Here is a 21,003-nt window from a genome sequence, read left to right as displayed (position 1 = left end):
ATCCTTTTTCTGGATGGCCAGAAGCTTTCCCATGTGGCACCAACAAGACAAGGGAAGTCTCAGAAGTTTTGCTGCAATGAATATTTAATAGCACTGGGACTAACTCTTGTAAGCCTTAAAAGGTGCATGGTTCTCAACAGATCATTGGGGCTGGACTCGCCTGTACATCCTTTCCAACCAGGAGATGCGGTGTGCATCAGAACCTGGAATTTTGGAACAATCCAGCCAAAGTGGAAGGGACCATCTCAAGTCCTCCTGGTAACCTAGCCTGCACTCAAGGTAGAAGGAATCAAACTCAGGGTTCATCACATGCGGGTAAAACCAGCAAGCACACATTAAACACAGCAGAAACAAGACTGTCTGACACCATGGAGTTTGGGGCTTTACATCAATCCTATTGTTTTAGGTATTGAATAGGATTTTCTAAGGGGATACTCTTTATTGGATCTAGATGATCAATTATTGTATAACTATAATAAAAATAGAAACGATGTTCCTGACTTCTGGGAAGGGAAATGCGGTTTTCAAAGTCAGTGCAAGATGTTGGCAGATGACAGAATGTGACCCCTGTAACAGCTTGTTTGCCAACACCAACCTGTGCAAAAAATCCAGTTCCGTGGGGAGCTTCAGTCAGCAATTTAACAAAAATCTGGGAACACTTGTGGGAAGGAAATAGCACCCAGGGCACCTGGACAGGGATGGAAGGAGAATATTCCTTATCATGGACACATAAGAACGATACTGCTGAGAATTGTAACATTTCCAGACCAGATCTGGAAATTACCTCAGGAAATATTGATCAGCTGACAGATTGCACTGATAGCCCCTGGGGCTGTCAAATTCCAGCAGTATGGAATCACCCTCAGACAGGACAATGGGAATGTTTCCAGCCGGTTCAGTGGTGTCTGGGCTGGGAGCCCAGAACTCCCACAGGACCTCTTACAAGTGTATAAAATATCCTGATTTAACAAGGTCAAGGCCAAAGGATCCCAGGACAAAGGAAAAGTGGGATTGCCCTGGGACAGACACTTGAGCTGTTTGGAATCCTGAGGTGCAGCAGCTCCTGGCTGTGGCCCAGGCTCTGAGGCTAGGCTGTGTTTGTAGAAATGATTCTGCCTTTCTCAGTGACACCTGGGCTCAGCCAACAAACAGCGAGCCTTGGAGAGGCACAGAGTGTCAGCAGGATGCGGTCAGATCCTTAGGAGCCCCAGGATGGGTGGGAAGTGATGGAATTTGGAGCACACGTTTGGCCCTGGGAGAATCAGGAGCACCATGGACACTGGGGGTATTAACGTTCCGTCCCTCGTGCAAGGAGTCACCACCGGGAACCCGACTGTGGGGAAAGGTTAAAGGGGATGGAACTTGGAAACATCCCAGTGCGGGAACTACAGCGGGATGGATTTTAGAATTCATCTCTGCTCCGCAAAGATCTGCCTTTAGGAACAGAGCAGCCACACACCATTGGGCTCTGCAGATGGAAACTTGAGTGAATGCAGCTCCTTTGGGGCTTGCTGAAATAAAGGAACAATTGCCAGCCACAGCTAAAATGACTTTACAGAGCAGATTGGCTTTAGCCCTATTGCTGTTACACGGACAGGGAGTATGTGGATTCTTGAACTGAAACAGCAACACTTGTTGTGTGCACATTCCAAATGTGATGCTGGATTGGATGATCGGGTAGAGAGGATAAAATCAGTTGCTGCATCCAGCAGGGAATTAAGGGGAGGATTAGACAGTAACTGGATAAAATATTTCAAGGACTTGGATTTTCTCTGACTGATGGTTGGCCTGACTTTTGCAAAGTCTAACTGGGATCCCAGCAATACTTGTGCTTGTGACACTTGCTTTGAGCTGTGTAAAGAACATGGTTGTGAAAGCAGCTGAGGAACTCGTGGGATGTGAGTAAAGGAGCAGAGTGAGGCTTACGAAGGCTTGAAGGGAAGAGAAGCTTCCCAACCCTCCAAGGGGGGGAAATTTGCCAGATGAAAAACCGTTTGCACCTGGTGGGTTCATACAATGCTTCTTCTCCAAAAGCCACTGGCCATGGAACCGCACAAGGCTGATTCTGTAGGCAGCAACCAGCCCAGGTGTGCCAACTTTCACCAGTTCACTGGGCAGTCAGGGCTGGCTTTGGGGTCACCGACCACCAGGGACCCCCAAAGAGAGCCCCAGGGCAGAAGAACGGATGTGCAAAGGGGTGGGGGAAATATGCAATGATTTTGGGGAAATGATTGTCGTGTGTGTGTTTATTGTGGGACAGTCTGGGAATGAGTCTGTGAAACACAGTCTGCAAACAGGAACATTCCTGACCTCGGCACACATGACTTTGGGAGGGGCTCTCCCCTCGTGCATCCGGCCCAATAAAGAATGCTGCTGCTTCGTGCTGCGCTGATGCTGAGGAGGTTTTGTTTCCCTGAAGTTTTGGTAACACCTCTGTGCCTGTGTCACAGAGCCACAGAGCAGCTGTGATGTCAGAAAGGGGCTGTGTGACATCACAGGGTGGCTGTATGACATCATAGAGTCTACGGCGACATCATGGAGCAGCTCTGTGACATCAGAGAGTGGTGCTGTGACATCATAGAGTTGGCTGTGACATCACAGCTTGGGCTCTGACATTACAGGGCAAAGGTCAGACATCATCCAGCAGACTATGACATCACAGAGAAATAGTGACATCATAGAGCAGGCTGTGACATCACAGGGTGCTGGTGTGACAGCACAGTGCAGAGTTGTGACATCACAGATAGGGCTGTGACATCACAGAGTGGGTTGTGACATCACAAGACACTTGTGTGACATTACAGAGTGGTCATGTGACATCCCAAAACAGGCTGTGACATCACAGACTGGGTTTTGACATCAGAAGGTGGCCATATGACATCATAGACTCATCTGTGGCATCACAGAGCAGCTGTGTGACATTACAGAGAGGACTGTGACATCACAGATGGGTGGTGTGACATCACAGATGGGTGGTGTGACATCACAGGGTTGCTATGTGACATCACAGAGTGAGCTGTGACATTGCAGATAAGGCTGTGATATCACAGGGCAGAGGTCTGACATAATAGAGTGGACTATGACATCATTGATGGTTGTGTGACATCACAGAATGAGTTGTGACATCACAGGTTGGCTGTGGGACATCCCAGGGTGGCTGTGTGACATCCCAGGGGGTTGGATGCCATGGCAACCCTCATCAGTTCCAGTTCCCTTGGAAACCCCCCCAGGACCCATTGCTGCACTCAGGGTCCGTGGCCACTTGCCCGCAGACCTGTGGCTGCCCTCGGCTGCCATGGCAGCCCTCAGGACAGAGCGGTGCCGGGGCTGGGGCCAGCTACAATTGCACTGACACTCGCTGATGCCACGGCAGCGGCCACAGGGACCCGTTCCTCACTTTGGTGCCATGGACACCAACGCTTGGCCCTGCTGCCATGGGGATTGGCACGGTCACCTGCACTCAGGGCCCGTGGCCGGGCACTGCTGCCATGGACACGGGCACTGAGCCCTGGGCCACAGTCGGCTGCCATGGCCACCAGCCCAAGGTCCCGTGGCCAGGGCCGGGGCCATGGAAAGGAACCCGTGGAGCCGTGGTGATGGTGGATGGCCATGGGGTGCTGCTGTGGGCTGGGGCAGAGGGAATTTCCTTGCCAGGCCTTTCTCTGGGGCTGTGTTTGGCTCTGTGCTGAGCACAGCGTTGCTCACACGGAGATGGTTTTGTTCTTGCTGAGCTTGCACAGAGCCAAGGCCTTTCCTGCCCCTCGTCCGGCCACGCTGGGGAGGGGCTGGGGGTGAGGGGGAGCTTGGCAGGGGTCATAGCCAGGACAGGTGACCCCAACTGACCCCAGGGATATCCCAGACCACAGGACATCATGGCCAGTGTATAAAGTGGGGGGAACAAGGAGGAAGGGGGGGACATTTGGAGTGAGGGTTTTTGTCTTCCCAGGTAACACTCAGGCAGGATGGGGCCCTGTTTTGCTGGTGGGCAGGGTCAGCACCAAAGACACAGACCCTACTGAAGGGATTGTGCAATTTATAAAATGCAAATCTGCAAAGAATTACAAAAGCATAAGCTCAGCAAAGCACATAATCATTAGCAAAGAATCACAGCAGGAGCAGCTCAGCAATGCCCCCAATCATCAGTGCCAAAGGTTGCCTGCAGTGATTAACCAAGATCCAGCCCCAGTGACCCTCAGACTTTACCATCACCCAGAGCCACCCATCAGCTGGGGGAAGCTGTCCCAGCCAAGGACTGGAGAGCCACTCCCGGACACTGGGAATTCCTGCAGCTGCCTCCAGCCACAGCTGAGGCTCCAACCCCGCTGGGAGAGGGCCCAGCTTTGACAGTGCTGGAGAAACAAACTGACAGCACTTCTAGTGCAGGAACATCTGCTTTCATCCTCCTCTTGGCTTCCTCCTAAGCCTGGCCAGGGCTCAAGGAGGAGCCAAGGGAGCTGACTTTGACCATACAGCCCCAAACAAGGCCAGATGTTGGATTTCATGGCCTTGTCTGGCTTCTAAACACAGAAAGGTCAATACACGTTTCACTAATGAGGGGATACCTCTATCACAACGCTAATGATCATGCAAATTTCGGTAATGAGCAGATAAAAGATAACCTTTGGCTGGAAGGTTCATCCAGAGGTCACCTTTGGCTCAGGGCCTCTTGTTCAGGCCTTGGCACTTCAGGGATGTGGTTTAGTGCTGGGCTTGACTGTGCTGGGTTAATGGTTGGACTCGATGAACTCAGAGGTCTTTTCCAACAGAAAGGATTCTGTAATTCCAGGATTCTGTCTGCTGCATTCAGCCAGGTCCATGTTAGCAGCATTACTTTGCCCAAAAGTCTCCTCTTGCTCAGTTCTTGTGGCCTAAGGCTTCAGCTCCTTCAGCTCCTGGTGCTGAGCTGCTCATGCTGAACGAGACAACTCGGAGAGAACAATACAGTTCATCCAATTCCTTCTGGCACACAGAGAGGGGAGGCTGTGAAAACAGGAGCATTGTTTGCTGTGGCCTCCTCTGTGCCCTTCACGCCTTTCAGTGCTTTGAAACAGCCAAGAGTTTTCTCCAAGAGTGCAATGAAGCAGCTGTTCCTGCTCCCAGCTCTCGCCCTTCCCAGTCTCTGCCCTTGACTGCTTTTGTCCCTCTTGCTGTGCCCTCTGTGCCCCCGGGGCTCGGTGGCTGCTGCCCAGGGCTCTGGAACTGGCACAGATCAAGTGCTCGAGACCCTCCTTTCTCTGCCCTTGGAGCTGCCTGCTCACAGCAGCCTTTTCCATCTGCAAGCTCCACATGGACAGGGAGTGCCCACCTCTGCTCCTTGCACACCCTCCAGGAGCCCAGGGTTGCCATCTCCAGTCCCTGCTGGCACTGAGGGCTCCCAGGTGCCCCAGGCTGCTGTGACACCGCTGCCAACGGGAGGGAACAGCGGCAGGGGCTGTGCTGAAAGTCAGCTCCATTTGCTGCTGCTGCTGCTGCTGCTGCTGTGTGGGCCATTTGTCCAGCCCTGCCCCAGAGTCAGGGATCAGATCCAGGCCCTGCTGCTGCTCCCTCGGGATCAGCCACAGTTTGGGGGTTGCTGCCAGTGCCAGCAGGAGTGGGTGCTGGAGCAGCGGGTGCTGACAGTGCCCCAAGCCCCGGGGCCCGAGGGGTCCCTGGGCTGCGGGGCTGGCAGGGAGCTGCCCCTTGTTCTCCCTGTGCCTCACGCAAAGCTGGGCCGCTCACGAGTGGGGCAGCACAGCAAACAGGGAGCCTGCCAGTCTCTGCCAGCCCTGTCTGCTCTGAGATTGGGCCTTGGAGCTGCAGGGGGACAAAGGCAGCTGCTTCTGGTCCCTCTGCGTGTCCCCGTGTTCAGCAGTGCTGCTCCATCATTTAGGATGTGTTTTCTGTTTAAATTAATTGAAAAACAAAAAAGAAAAAACCCAGAAAATATTATGAAACATAAAACCAAAACCCAAATGTGGAGTGAAAAATCTTTTGTAACTCTGGATTAAGAGGTAACTGATCTTTTCAAAAAGACAACTCAGGTATTCGTGAATATGCTGATGGCATTGATCCATCTTACTGACCTCAGCAGCCCTTTTTTAAAGATTTGGGGCTTTGTTTCCAACATTGTTATTTTAAACTGTGGTTGAAGCAACAAGAAATTGATTGTGCCCTGCCAGCTCTGAGCAGGACTGGCAATCTAAACTCTGTCCCACCCCAACTCACTGAGAAGATGCCCTTCCTTCTCACCCTGCCAATGAGCTGCACATTCCCTTGGAAATTGTCAGGGGGTTCTTAAAGACACAAAGTCCCACTTAGGGCTTTTTGCTCTGGTTTGGCAGTGGAGAAGGGCAATTCTTCATCCATCAGCTCCAGACTGCACTGCCTCAGGAACACGGCCTACTCGCCAGGTTGGGCCCACTCGTGGCACTTCTGGAGGAGGAAGAAAGTGCAATGGCACAATTCCAGCCCAAAACGAAGGAAGAGTGGGACAGACAGAACATCCTATGCAGATCCAGGTGTTCAGCTGGGACTGTGGAGAGTTTGGGTTCTTGCCAGTGGGATGTGTGTCCCTGACTGCAATCTCTTGGCCTGCATGACAGTCTCCCTCACCTGCAAAAGCAGAAAGCTCCGTCGCTGTGCTCGCAAGGGGCTCGTCTGATGCAAAGCTGTCAGAGCCCTGTGAGGGGAGAGCGGGCCCAGCTGTGTCCAGGGCTGAGCCCCAGCAGAGCCCTGGCAGAGCCCGGAGCAGCCTCAGCATCCACAGAGCCCGGCTGCAAGGAGAGAAACCAGAACCCACCCGTCAGCTGAAGCCTCCTGTCCCCCTTGTCCCAGCCGCCCGCAGTGCCCAGGCCATGCCCAGAGCATGGGCCTAAACTTGCCCATGGATTCTGTGCTTTGGAGGGCAGCAGGAGAGCAGGACATGTGCCACCTGCTCAGAGCTGACAGAGCGGGATGCTCCTGAGCCCGCTGCTGGCTCCCAGCACTGCTATTCCCCCCGTGCCGCAGAGATGAGGGATCCACACAAAAGGAACCACACCAGGAGCTGACACTTTCATTGCCTGCCAGAAATGGGTCTCATTTTGCTCTGCATTCCTTTCCTAGCAGGTCTTATCTATTAAAAAAAAAAGAGAAAAAAAAAAAAAGAACCAGAAGAAGTATGAGAGATAAAAACAAAACCCAAATGTGGAAAGAAAAGTCTTCTGCAACTTTGGATTCAGAGGGAATTGATATTTTTCAAAAGAGAACTCAGTTATTTAGCTTTTTTTTGTTTCATTCAGTACTTACATTGTTTTCACTCCTTCCTTCCTTCCTTCCTTCCTTCCTTCCTTCCTTCCTTCCTTCCTTCCTTCCTTCCTTCCTTCCTTCCTTCCTTCCTTCCTTCCTTCCTTCCTTCCTTCCTTCCTTCCTTCCTTCCTTCCTTCCTTCCTTCCTTCCTTCCTTCCTTCCTTCCTTCCTTCCTTCCTTCCTTCCTTCCTTCCTTCCTTCCTTCCTTCCTTCCTTCCTTCCTTCCTTCCTTCCTTCCTTCCTTCCCTCACAAGCCACTTCTCACCCCATTGAAGGGGTGCAAAGCAGTGGGATCCCCTGCCAGTTGGGGTCCCTTCACCCTCCCAAAATGTGGGGACTTCATCTCAGCCGCCCAAATTGCGGGGGGTTTACGGCACCTTCCCTAAATTCAGTGCAACCTCCCAGAAGCCACTTAGAGGCCCCAAAATTGTCAAAAAGCAGCAGCAGCATCCCCAAAAGTGGCTCCTGGTTTTCCTCCCTGGAGTGCCTCACTCCAAGTGGCCAAACCACCCCATCCCTCCCCAAACTTCATCCCACCCCCACGATGCCACTCCCATCCCATCCCATCCCATCCCATCCCATCCCATCCCATCCCATCCCATCCCATCCCATCCCATCCCATCCCATCCCATCCCATCCCATCCCATCCCATCCCTCCTGGACACCAATTCCCCTTCTGTGGCTCCTGACTCCCCACAGCCAGGCCTTGGGGCTGACGGATCGAGCCATTTGGGGCTGCCATCGACACATTTGGGCTGGGATTGAGTTTATTGGAGGCACCCGCTCAATCCCTCCATCCCAAATGGGAGCTTGGAACCTCTCCTCAGCCCTTGCTGTGCCCATGGGCTCACCTCAAGTCCCAAAATGAGAGCCAGGGCCCCACAGCCCATTCAGAACCTCTCAACATTGCCAGAAACAGCAGCATCCTTCCCAAAATGGGCTCCCCGGCTCCCTGACAATAAGTCCCCCTTCCAAGCACCAGAGCCCCCCTCTCAGAACCCCTCCCTAAGCATTGGGGGGACCCCAAAACTGCCTCAGGAATGGGACATACCCTAAAATCCCTTCAGGAATGTGGGATACCCCAGAACCCACTCAGCAACGGGGTCCCCCTGGCCTCATCATGCGCAGCCTTCAGCTGGCTCAGCCAGAGCCCATCCCGCCCTCAGCAGCCCCAGCCCAGCCCAGCCCTCCTGGGCAGGAAGCCCCAATGGCCGAGCCGGCCTGGGACACTTGCAGGGATGCGGGGGCAGCCGCAGCTTCTCGGGACAGCCTGTGCCAGGCCCTGAGCGCCCTGCCAGGGAACCATTGCTGCCCCACATCCCATCTCAGCCTGCCCTCGGGCAGCGGGAAGCCGTTCCCTGGGGCCCGGCCCCGCAGGCCCTTGGCAAGAGTCTCTCTCCCCCAGCAATTGCTGCTCCTCCCTGCTGCGGGGCCCGAGCTGCAAGTTGATTTTCTGCCGCTGGCCCCGGCCCAGCCCCGAGCCAGGGCCAGCACCTTGCCCTGGAGCTCTGCGGGCGCTGCGTTTGTGCGGCCGCAGCGCAGCGGCCGCAGCTCGGAGCTGCCCTTTGTGTCCCCGCCGGCAGCTGGCAGAGCTGGCGGGGCCGGGCCAGGGCCGGGCCAGCCCCGGCCTTCCCGGCTCTGCGACACAGCGGCGGCAGCCCCAGCCTTCCAGCCCTGCACACGCTCCCACACAAGCGTCCAGAGCCGCGGCCACGCAACGCAACTGACCGGCCGCTGACCCCCCAGCCTGGCCTGATGGCCATTCCTCTGCCCACACCTCGGCCAAGCTCCCCTTGGCCACCTCCTGAGCCACAGTGCCACAGACAAGTGGCACATACAGCTACAGAGCTCTGCCCGGAGCTGGCAGGGAACGTTCATCAACATAAAAACCACCAAGAAAAAGAGAACTCCCCCCAGCAGAGCTGTTCCCTCCTGCAGTGGTTACACCTGCACACGCACAGCACCTGAGACTGCAAGCAATGAGCATTCCCTGGGCACATGTGCAGCCCAAGCAGCTCGAGGACAGCCTTGCAGCAGGACTGCTCTCAGCTGAGCCAAAAAGGCCCCTCTGGCAGCTGCAGGGCCATTGCAAAGGGCAAGGGCCAGAGCCTCGGCCCACGGGGGAGGAAAGGGCTCTGAATTCCCCTGCCCTGGCACCTAAACCCTGTTCCCAGGCTGCTTCCCACACAGGATTCCTCTGGAGGACTGTGGAAAGCTGAGAAGCAGCTCTGGCTTCTCCACTTTCCATGTCCTAGAGCTGCCTGGCAGAAGAAATGGAGGGACAGCTCTGGTGGCACAATCCCTCCTGGCCCAGGGCACAGCGCTGGGAAGGTCTTTCCATGCTGAGGCTTTGCTGCGGCCAAGGAAAGCTCCTGGCTCAGGGTCACCTTTCCTGCTGGGCCAGACCCCCCGAGTGGCCCAGCAGCAGCAGAGAATTCCAGCACAGCCCCGGCACGGGCAGGGCGGCCCTGGGCGGGCTGCGGGAGCCGGCAGCGGCTGAGCTCAGAGCAGCTGAGCCCGGGGGCTCTTGGCCAAGGCTGAGGCCCAGCGAGCATTTCTCAGGTCACAGGGCGGCCTGGAAAGGTGCTGGGGGGGATAATTCACCCCCCAGTGCGGTCCCAGTGGCTCCCAGGATTTCCATGTCCGTGGTCCCTGCGCTGCTCCCAGCCCTGATCCGTGGGGATGGGAATGTCCCGCTCCCTTCCTGGGTTAGGGTCACACCTGAGCCAGGTGTGCAGGGCAGGACCTTGCCCTGAGCCCAAGCCCTGTCTCCCCTGCAGGATCTGCTTCCCATCGGCCTCTTCCTCCTGCAGCCCCAAGCCCAGCTCGGTGCTGAACGAAGGGCGCTGGGCCGGGGTCATCCCCCGGCGGGGGCTGCGCACCCCCTCTGCCCCCTCCCCAAATTCCCTCCCGGGGCAGCAGGGGATGGCTCAGGAGCCCTGTGGACAGGAAAAAGGGGTGACACCGGGATGGGAGGTCACACACGCTCTGGAATCCTTCCTGGAATCTGGGGGGATACACATGGCCCCTGGGGACCCTCCCTCACCTTCTCCTGCAGCGCCAGCAGGATGAACCCCAACATGGAGCCCCCAACCCCTGGTAGCATCTTGGGGGATGGCGTCTGGTGGCAGCTTTGGGGTCTGGGGAAGAGGTCACAACTTCCCTAAAACCCCCTCCCAGCCCCACAGCCACTCCCAGGCCCCTCAAACTACCCCACAGCTCCTGGCCAGGAACCCCCCCAACCACTCCCTGCATCATAAATGACCCCAAGAAACAGCAAAATTCTCTCCAAGACACACGGCCATGCCAAGATCCCCAAAACTCTCTCAGAGATCACCCCAAAAGGCTCCCCCAAGCACCACAAATGCCTTCAAGAGACACAAAAGACCCTCCCAGTCCCCCAAGGAGCCCCCAGACCCCCTCCCACCCCCCATGGCACTGACCAGGACAGGCTGGGGGACAGGAGCATCCCCAGCCGGGAGCAGCCGGGCACTTCAGCAGCAATTTGGGTACTTTGAGGGGCACACCCCAAACGGGGAGACCTAGGGCAGGGACTGGGACAGACAACCGGAATTCCTGGAGAACAGATGGGCTCAGGTGGACACGTTCTGCCAGCACAACTACGAGATCGTGGCCCCATCTGCTCAACCCATGGCCTCACAACACCCAAATCCTCCCAAATATTCCCCTGAACCAGCCCCAAATTCACCTCCAAATCCCCATAAAATGGTGCAGCTTTAGATACCTTTAATTTCTTTATTTCTACCCCAATTTTGCTTGTTTTGACAGGATGAAGGAGGAAACTATTTAGGTTGAAAAAGACCTCCAGATCATCCAGGATTGCTTGATGGCACCAAAAGAAACAATTGGACAGAGCAGGTGAGATTTTTTGGGCTGTGAAGTCAATAAATCAGCTCTTCCCAATGAATTTCTGATTTCGATCAGAGTCCCGACAGATGTTCCTGCCCCTGCATTCACCCAAGGTGCCTACAGGGATCCAGGAGAACATGGAGAGCACTAACCAGGGGTCTTCCCAACCTGGATCACAGGGAATGTGGGTCACCAGGGCTCTGCCAAACGTGGGTCCTCTGATGGGGGATGAAGCTGGAGCAGAGGACAAAGCTCTTGCCACAGTCAGGGCACTCGCAGGGCTTCCCTTACCGGTGCCTCCGTTGGTGTTGGGTCAAGTGAGAGCTCCTGGAGAAGCTCTTCCCACACTGGGGACACTCGTAGGGCCTCTCCCCGGTGTGGATGCGCCGGTGGGTGACGAGGTTGGAGTTGTACCTGAAGCGCCTCCGGCACTCAGAGCAGCGGAAGGGCCTCTCATCTGTGTGAATTCGCTGGTGCAGGAGGAGACTGGAGCTGGTGTGAAACCTCTTCCCACACTCGGAACACTTGTAGGGCCTCTGTCCTGTGTGGATGCGCTGGTGGACGATCAGGTTGGAGCTGTCTGTGAAGCTCTTCCCACATTCCCCACACTCATAGGGCCGTTCCCCAGTGTGGATAATCTGGTGGCGGATCAGGCTGGAGCTCCGGCTGAAGTTCTTCCCACATTCCCCACACTTGTAGGGCCTCTCCCCGGTGTGGATCCTCTGGTGGTCGATCAGGTGGGAGCTCCGGTTGAAGCTCTTCCCACATTCCCCACACTCGTAGGGCTTCTTCCCATCATGAAGCTGCTCATGGACCACCAGGTCTGACCTCTGGCTGGATCTCCAGCTGCCTTCCTGGCACAGGGTGGGTCTTTCCTCCTCAGAGCACCCTGGGCTGTGTTTGCAGCCCCTCCTCCTGCAGGATCTCCGGGGCTTTTCCTCCCCGTTGGATTCCTGTGCCATGGAGCCGCTCAAAACGGCCTCTTCCACCAGGTTCTGCCATGGGGATTTGTCCTCCCTGGGCTCTGTGCTCAGCTCCTTGTCTGGGGAGGAAGGACAAGGAGAGGATGGGATTTGCCTCCGTGCCACAGGGAAGGGGAAGGAGATCCCCCCAGTCCGTCCCCGGCAGGACGGCGTCGGCAGCGGGGTTGTCCTGCAGCCGGGGGCGATGCTGGGCTGGGAGATGGAGCAGGAGAGAGGGGGAAAGGGGCACTGACTTCCTCCTCACCTGCCTGGGTGTCCCAGGACATCTTCCTCTTCCTCGCAGCCTCCTCCTCCATCCGGCCAAGGGCTGGGAATGGGAAATCCTGGTTTGGAGGGAAAACAAGGTGTGGGCACGTTGGCTTTGAAATTCCCTCTGCCCACGTCCATGTCTAGAAGTCCCTGCGTATCTGGGGTCCATAAAAACCTCCCAAACACCAAGATTCAGCCCTGAAAAAGCCTCCAGGAGTTCCCTGTCTCTGGTCTCTCCCCTTTGTTGTTCGGGGGTTCCCCCTCGTCCCAGGTGCTGGGGGTCACACTTGTATTGGGGGTCGCCCGTCTACTTGGTTCCCGCCCTCCCCAGGCTGCTGGAAGTCCCAGGAATCCAAAAGCTCCCTGCTTTGGTCTCCTCACTTAGGGATGCTGGGGGTTATGGGGTCCCCAGGTCCCTTTTCCCCTTATTCTCTGCTTCAGGGTGCAGGGGGTCCAAGGAGTCTCCCCTCCCGCCCCTCCAGGCTGTTGAGGGTCCCGCGAATGGCGGTGCTCCCCCCTCTCTGGGCTCCCCACTTTGGGGTCCTGGGGGGTCACAGGGGTTCGCTCCTCCAGACTGCCGGGGCTCCCCTGGTCCTGGTACTGCCCCTCTCTGCTCTCCTCACTCTGGGGGTCCCGAGGTTCCCCCCTCCGGCTCTCCCAAGGGGTCCCGCATCCCCCTGGCTCCGGGCTGGAGGTGCCCGTGCCTGACCCGGGCAGGCCCAACCCCCACTGCGGGGGGGACCCCACATCCCCCTGCCTGCTGCCAGGGCTCTGCTGGCACCGCCACCGGGACCCCCAAAAACACCTCCTGGGGACCCCCAATGTCCTCACAAGGGGCATTTTCTGCTCAGCTTTGGAGTTCTTAATTCTCCAAACATCGTCCCCCAAAAACCCAACCCAGGGACCCACCCGGGATATCTGGGCTGAGCTCCCCCTCCCCCGGCACCTGCGGGATGGGGGGGGCGATGATCCCACGGGTGGGGGGCTGCGAATTCAGGGCGCGCTTGACCTCATATGGGGAGTGACTGGGTCTGAACTGGGGGAAACTGGGTTAACTGGAACCACACTGGAAGATAATGGGAGCAGCTGTGCCCATGCTGGGGTCATACTGGGATCCTACTGGAACTGACTGGGATCATACTGGGAGTGACTGGAATTGTACTGGGGGTATCTGAAAATGACCGCGATCATACCGGAGTCAGACTGGGAGGAACTGGAAAGGTGCTGGCTGGGACTGGAACCATACTGGCGGTGACTGGGAGCAACAGAGACCATGCTGGGAGCAAATGGGATCATATCTGGAGTGACTGGGAGTGACTGGATTCATACTGGGAGTGACTGGGCCCACACTGGGAGTGACAGAGAGGCACTCTGGGCATGACTGGAATAAGTATCTGGGAGTGACTGGGATCATATTGGGGGTGACTGTAACCATGATGGAGGTGACTGGGTGCAACTGGAATCATACTGGAAGTGGCGGAAAGTGACTGGGATCATACTGGCATTGAGAGGGAGCAGTTGGGATCATATCTGGGGCAACTGGGACCATACTGGAAGTGACTGGAACCATACTGGCAGTGAGTATGGGTGCTACTGGGATCATCCTGGGAGCCACTGGGATTATAGTGGGTGTGAATGGAACCTGACTGGGGTTACTGGGAGCTGCTAGGCCCATGTTGGGAGGAAAATGTGGACACACTGGGAACAGCTGGGATCAACTGGAAGGTACTGGAACCCTGCTGAGGGGACTGAGACCACAACTGGGGCAACTGGGATCATACTGGCAGCAACTGGGACCACACTTTGGGCAACTGCCATAAACTGGGATCATGCTGGAGGCAACTGGGAGTAACTGGGAAAGACTGGGATCATTCTGAGGTAACTGGAACCTGACTGGGGCAACTAGGAGTGCCTGGGAATGACTACAAGCATGCTGAGGGCAACTGGGACATACTGGGAGTGTCTGTAACCATACTGGGATTGACTGGAACCACACTGGGAACAGCTGGGATCACACTGGGGGGAAATGGGACCATACTGGGGGCACCTGGATCTATGCCGGGGGCAACTGGGCATGACTGGGACTATTGTAGGGGCAACTGGGATCATACTGGGAGGAACCAGGAACAACTGGAACTATGCTGGGGGCAACTGGGATCATACCGGAATCACAGTGGGAGCAGCTGGGTCCATGCTGGGTGAGACTGGAATCATACTGGGATTGACTGGAGTGACTGTGAGCAACTGGAATTGTGCTGAAAGCAACTGGGAAGAAGTGGGAGTGACTGGGAGTATGCTGGGGGTGACTGGGATATACTGGAGGCTACTGGGCTCATGCTGGCATTGACAGGGAGCAACGGGGAACACCCTGGGGGCCACTGGCATGATACTGGAAGTGACTGGGATCATACTGGGATTATAGTGGGTGTCAATGGACCCTGACTGAGGGTTACTGGGAGCTACCAGGCCCATGCTGAGAGCCTACTGGGGATACACTGGGATCAGACTGGGAGCAACTGGGAATGATAGGATGCATGCTGGTGACAACTGGGATGTACTGGCAGCGACTGGAATAAATCTGGGGGCAACTGAACCATGCTGAGGTAACTGGGAGTGCCTGGGAATGACCACGAGAATGTTCAGGGCAACTGGGATATACTGGGAGTGTCTGAGACCATGCGGGCGGTGACCAGGACCAGACTGGGAGTGACTGGGAATGTGCTGGGGGGAACTGAGACCATGCTGGGGGCAACTGGGGGCAAGTGTGAGTGACTGGGGCCCTGCTGGGAGAGGCTGGCATCACACTGGGAGTGACTGGGGCAACTGGGAGAACTGGGAACACACTGGACAAAAGTGGGAGGAACTGGGAGCAACTGGGACCGTGCTGGGAGCAAATTGCATCATAATGGAGAATGACTGGGAGTAACTGGGCTCATACTGGGAACAACAGGGATTCTGCAGGGAGTGAAGGGAAGTGACCAGGATCATACTGGGACTGACTGGGCACATACTGGGAGTGATGAGGAAACTAGCACCACTCGGGGGGGAGGGCAAACTGGGAGCAGCCATTTCTGGCCCCGGGACCCCCGAGCCCCTTTCCCGGCCGTGCCGCCCTTCCAGCCCCCAGACCCCCCCGCCGGGGTCCCGGCAATCCCAGGGGTCCCTCCTCTCGGGGTCCCCGCTTTGGGGTTCTGGGGCTCTCCTCTCTCTGGCGTCCCGCTTAGGGAAGCCGCGGCTCTCCCGGGGGTCCCCAAAACCGGTGTCCCCCCGCCCCCGCCGGCCCCGCGCCGCCCCCACGGGGCCCCGGCAGAGCTCGGAGGGCCCGGCCCGGGAAGCCCAACCCCCACCGCGGGGGGACCCGCATCCCCCCGCCGGGGCTCTGCCGGCACCGCCACCGGGACCCCCCAAACACACCTCCCGGGACCCCCCAAACACACCTCCCGGGACCCCCGATATCCGCCCGAGGGGCATCTGCGGCTCGGCTTTGCAGTCCCGCAAGCTCCAAACATCTCACCCAAAAAACCCCAAACCCAGGGACCCCCCGGGACATTTGGGGCGAGCTCCCCCTCCCCGGGCACCTGCGGGATGGGGGGCGATGGTCCCGGGGGGCTGCGAGTTCAGGGAGCGCTGGAGCCACGCGGTTACGCCTCTCCTCCCCTCTTCCAGCTTCCCGCTGCCGCTCCGCCTCTTCCTCACTCCTCCTCCTCCCCCTCCCCCAGGCCCCCCTCCCCCGTTCCTGAGCCCCTCGCAGCCCGCGGGAGCACTGGGGATGGAGCCGGGACAGGTCGGGATGGGCAGCGCGGGGCTCTCGGCTGCTCCCACCCGCTGGGGGCGGGGGAACCCGGCCCGGGGAAAGGAGAGGGAAACTGGGGGCTGCAGATACAAACTGGACCTTGCTGGGGACCCTGGGTGGGGACTTGCAGCCCTTGGGGCTCCTCTCGGAGCCTGGAGAGCCGGGAGGGGGGAACGCAGAGAGGGCCGGGGAATCCCAGGAGTGGCATCACTGGCAGTGACTGGTTTGTACTGGGATCATACTGGGAGTGAGTAGGAGCCTGCAGGGGGCAATTGAGACCATGTTGGGGGCAAATGGGATACACTGGGGGTGACTAGATCATGCTGAGGGTGACCAGGAGCAGCTGGGAGTAACTGGGATCATGCTAGGAGCAACTGGGAGTGACTGGATGCATGCTGGGGGTGATTAGAAGCAACTGGGCTTATACTGCGATGAACTGGGATAACTGGGATCATGTTGGAGGTGGCTGGGATCATACTGGCAGTAAGTGCAACTACACTGAGGCTGACTGGGAGTGGTTATGAGCAAATGGGATCATGCTGGAAGCAACTGGGAGGAACTGGGAATATGCTGGAGGGAACTGGGGTATGCTGGGAGAGACTGGGAATGACTGGGACAAAAGTGAGGGTGAAAGCAGCTGGAACCATGTGGGGTGCAACTGGTTCATACTGGCAGTGAGTGGGAGCACACTGGGGTCACATTTGGATCATACTGAGAGCGACTGGAATAATACTGGGAGTATCTGAGAGTGACTGGGAACACACCATGCATATCATCCCCCATACTGGGGGTGACTGGGAGCAACTAGGAGCATGCTGGGAGCAAATGGCATCATACTGGGACTGACTGGGTTGATTTAGAAAGCAACTGGAACCATGCTGGAGGCAATTGGGACCATACTGGGAGTGATTGGAAGCAACTGGGATGATAATGGGACTATACTGGGAGTGCTGGCATGTGACCCGGGATCATACTGGAGGTGACTGGGATCATATTGGTGTTGAAAGGGAGCAACTGGGATCACACCTTGGGCTACTGGGAGCAACTGAGAGAAACTGGAATGATGCTGCAAGCAACTGGGAGTAACTGGGAATGACTGGATGCATGCTGGAGGCAACTGGGATATTCTGGGCATGACTGGGGTCATACTGGGAAAACTAACACCTCACTGGGGCCGCCAGGAGTGTCTGGGAATGACTACGGACATGCTGAGGGTAACTGGGATATACTGGGAGTGTCTGTAACCATACTGGGGGTGACTGGAACCACACTGGGAACAACCAGGACCATGCTGGGTGAGACTGGGATCACACTGAGGGTGACTGGAATCATACTGGGATTGACGGTGAGCAACTGGAATCGTGCTGAGAGCAACTGGGAAGAGGTGGGAGTGACTGGGAACATGCTGGGGGTGACGGGGCGCATGCTGACAGGAACTGGGATGGACTGGGAGTGTCTGTAACCATACTGGGGGTGACTGGGAACACACGGAGAGCAACTGGGACTAACTTGAATCAGGGGGATGGGGAAGCAGAGATTAAATGATTTACTAAGAATTGGTTTGTTAGAAGCAATGCATACAGCTTGCCCAACACCTATTGTGCCTACCAAAGCAGGATGAAAAGATACGAGATTATTGATTAAGGGGAAGGAATCTTGACCGAAGATCCTGTTTTTAACCTAAAACTAACTCAAACCAGTCTTGAAGTTTGGACTTAGCCCAGGGGCATAAAGAGCATGCGCAGGGAGGAAAGGTGAAAAGTTCAGGAAGACCCTTTACTTCATCTGAGGAAGACTCTTATTTCATCTTGCCCATGACCACCAGACAACACTGCGCAAGCGACACTGCGCAAGCGCAACCAAGATGTAAATGACTTTTGGGCTCATTTTAATACGAAGTGAGGCTAGGCAGGGTTAGGAGATGAATATGTATAGGTGTATTGGGAAACTTAATGAATATGGAGCTTGTAACCCGATAAATACCAAGCTGAATGCAGCTGTCGGCAGGCATGGCTTTGGAGGAATTATCCCCCATGCGTCCCAGCGCTGGAATAAACACACCTACTTTACTGCTTATTCCAGTAGTGGAGTCTTTCCCGCTCATCAAACTGGGATTTACAGAGCCTTCCCTGGGGACAGCTGGAAGTGATCCCCCCGTTCCCTCGGGCCCTCCCTCGGGCACTGCCGCATCTCCCAGCCTGTGCCGCTGGGATCTGCCCGGAGCAGCGCGATGGCTCCAGCGCTGGGGCTGGGGGCTCCTGGGGCAGTGAGGGGGGAGTGGGACCCCAGCACCCCCTGGGACCCCCCTGAACCCCTCATCCTGCACAGGGACCCCCCTGAATTCCCTCATCCTGCACAGGGACCCCCCTGAATCCCCTACTGCTGGACATCAGGACCCCCCTGCTCCCCTTTTCCCAGCCATCCCACGTCTCCCACCCTCCAGACTTCCCGTGTGCTTGACCCTAGGACGCCCTGGAACGCCTCGGACTCCCATTCCTTGCCTTTCCCAGCCCCCAGCCCCACCTTTCTGCAAAACCAGAGCCCCCTGAACTCCCCCTTCCCGGGTGCCCCCACCCTGTTACCCCCCTTCCCTGGGCACAGGGAGCCCCTGGAACTCCCTTCTACCTCTCCAAGTCCCTGCCCCCCATTTCTTCAGCCCTGAGACCCCCCTGCCCCCCCATTTCCTCGGCCCTGAGACCCCCCTGGACCTCCATTCCTGAGAACTGAGACGCCTTTGCCCAGCACTGAGACCCCCCTGCACCCCCTGTGCACACCAACACAACCTTTTCCTGGCCACCCCCCCTCCCAGTCCCCAGACCCACCCTTTTCCTTGACCAGGGACATTGGGATGGCCAGACCCAGGACATTGGGATGGCCAGACCCGGGATACTGGGATAGCCAGACCCAGCTCAAGGAGAGGAACCAGCACATGGCCGACAGTGACCTGGAGACGGGGCCGGTACAACCAGAGCGGGGGGAGTGGGGGGAGCCAGGGGCTGGGCTGGGATCAGTGGGAATGGGATCTGTGGGAGTGGGATGGGATCTGCATGCCTGGCATAGGAATCCAGGGGGCTGCAAGTGGCTTCATGGGGCTGGGACACGACTCCATGGGTCCATTCTCTCCTTGTTCCCAGGTCTCCCCACGGTGCAGGTGGTTTCCAGCTGTGACCTCCTGTTCAATGGAGCGTCCATGGATCCCACCAGCACGGCTACGATGGGTGGGATTTCATCTCCTTCCAGCTGGGATCCAGGAGCTTTGCGGTGTCTGACGGTGCCACCCAGATCCCCCAGAGGTGCTGGGAATCCAAAGGGATCCTGGCAGAGCAGATGAAGCATTACCTGGGACACACCTGTGTGGAAGAGCTCCCAAAATACATCAGATGTGGTCGGGAGGCTCTGGAGCACAAAGGTGGGTGTGGGAGGGGGAGGGGAATTCCTATGGGAATGTGGGATTCAGGAATGGGAGACTTGGGAATGCAGGAATTCCCATGGAATTTCCATGGGCGGATTTCACTCTCATCCCAGTCAGGTGAGAATTCCATGGATGGATCTCCCCCCCAGCCCATTGCCATGGGAATTCCATGGGGAAATGATTGGAATTTATGGCCAAATGACAGCGGTGAAATGAGAAGCAATCCCTGCTGCGACTCGCTGGGACATAAATCCCAATCCTTTCCCCAGGCCGGGTCTGTGGTGCCCGTGGCAGCACCAGGGGAGTGCCCTCTCCCTGCCCCGAGCCGAGCTCGGGCCTTTCCTTCGGTGTTCTCTGCCCTGCCTGGGGCAGGAGGGCACTGACGGAGCGGCTTTGGTGGCACCGGGCACTGCCCGGGCTCCGGCCACTGCAGGTGGCTCTGTGGGAATGTCCAACACCAAATCTTAAAGCCAACAACAGCTCCTGGAGGGGATTCTGCCCCCTCTGCCTGTCCTGGGAGCCCAAGGGCAACGCCCCGGGCACAACAGCCCAGAGTGCTGGAGCACAGTGTCCCTGGGCCAGGCCATGCTCCCTGCCTGTCCCCTGTCCCTCAGCTGTCCCGTGTCCCTCGACCGTTCCATGTCCCTCGGCTCTTTGGGGCCAGGGATGGCAGCAGGACCCGGGGCAGCCCTGGGGGAGAACAACCCTGAGCCTCAGCTGGGCCAGTTCCCCCAGTTCCACCCGGGGGGGGCCCAGGTCACTCCCATCATGGGCCCTGGGGCTCCCAGTCACCCCCAGTATGATCCCAGTCACTTTCAGTTACATTCAGTAGGATCCCAGTCACTCCCAGTATGATCCCAGTCACTTTCAGTTACACTCAGTATAATCCCAGTAGGATCCCAGTCACTCCCAGTGTGATCCCACTATGATCCCACCATGGTCCCAGGTGTTCCCATCCACCCGTCTGTGCCCCCCAGATTTCTTCTGCAGCCCCCCCGTGAGAGTGGGGGGTGGGGGCCGAGTGCTGGTGCCCCTCTGCCTGCAGCAGATCCAACGGTGAGGGGAGTTCGGGGGGTCCCTCAGCATTTGGGGTCCCCCGGGATTTGGGGTGAACCCCCCGGGCCCCCCAGGATCTCCCTGAAGACGCTGACGCTGCCCGTGCGCAGCGAGAAGGTTCATACCCGGCACGGGGTCCCCAGCTCTGTCATTGGCATCGCCCAGGTACCCCAAAACCTCCCGGGAATCCCCAACACCCCCCCCAGGGAACCCCAACCTCTCCTGGGACCCCAAAAATATCCCCAGGACCTTCCAAAAACTCCCCAGGACCGCAAAGCCCCATACAGACCCCCCCAAACCCTCTCAGGACACCAAAATTCCCACGGGACCTCCCAACGTCCCCCGGATCCCCTTGAGAAGGTTTATACCTGGCA

At 57.2% G+C, this 21,003-nt stretch overlaps 1 protein-coding gene and 1 pseudogene across 3 annotated transcripts; both read right to left on the bottom strand.

Moving 5' to 3' along the window:
• The window catches only part of LOC138102151 (enhancer of filamentation 1-like), a 46,580-nt pseudogene extending 36,232 nt beyond the window's left edge, over positions 1–10,348 (bottom strand).
• A 669-nt stretch (positions 10,349–11,017) lies between these two features.
• Positions 11,018–16,026, bottom strand: LOC138102180 (zinc finger protein 391-like). Of its 3 annotated transcripts, none has more exons than XM_068999936.1 (3): positions 15,947–16,026; positions 12,364–12,442; positions 11,018–12,178 (listed from the first exon to the last, which is right to left on the bottom strand). In XM_068999936.1, the coding sequence occupies exons 2-3, from the start codon at positions 12,413–12,415 to the stop codon at positions 11,424–11,426; spliced, it is 807 nt and encodes a 268-aa protein (XP_068856037.1). In that variant the 5' UTR covers positions 12,416–12,442; positions 15,947–16,026; the 3' UTR covers positions 11,018–11,423. The 3 variants fall into 3 exon arrangements, with proteins under 3 accessions (XP_068856037.1, XP_068856035.1, XP_068856036.1); XM_068999934.1 differs by having other exon boundaries at positions 15,806–16,002; XM_068999935.1 differs by having other exon boundaries at positions 15,883–16,002.
• Between the last annotated feature and the right edge of the window lie 4,977 nt (positions 16,027–21,003).

The sequence above is a fragment of the Aphelocoma coerulescens genome, unplaced genomic scaffold (assembly GCF_041296385.1).
Source record: "Aphelocoma coerulescens isolate FSJ_1873_10779 unplaced genomic scaffold, UR_Acoe_1.0 HiC_scaffold_63, whole genome shotgun sequence".
Taxonomy (NCBI): domain Eukaryota; kingdom Metazoa; phylum Chordata; class Aves; order Passeriformes; family Corvidae; genus Aphelocoma; species Aphelocoma coerulescens.
Note: the sequence above shows the minus strand (reverse complement) of the source record. Positions and strands in the feature narration are given on the sequence as shown.

What these genes read in the sequence shown, in the direction of transcription:
- LOC138102180 (XM_068999934.1), bottom strand. Translation starts at nt 15,877, where the DNA reads ATGTTTGGAGCTTGCGGGACTGCAAAGCCGAGCCGCAGATGCCCCTCG. An exon ending in GATATCGGGGGTCCCGGGAG is followed by an intron (nt 12,443 to 15,805) that starts GTGTGTTTGGGG and finishes CCTCCAAACCAG; the next exon opens with GATTTCCCATTCCCAGCCCT. An exon ending in GTCCTGGGACACCCAGGCAG is followed by an intron (nt 12,179 to 12,363) that starts GTGAGGAGGAAG and finishes CTTCCTCCCCAG; the next exon opens with ACAAGGAGCTGAGCACAGAG.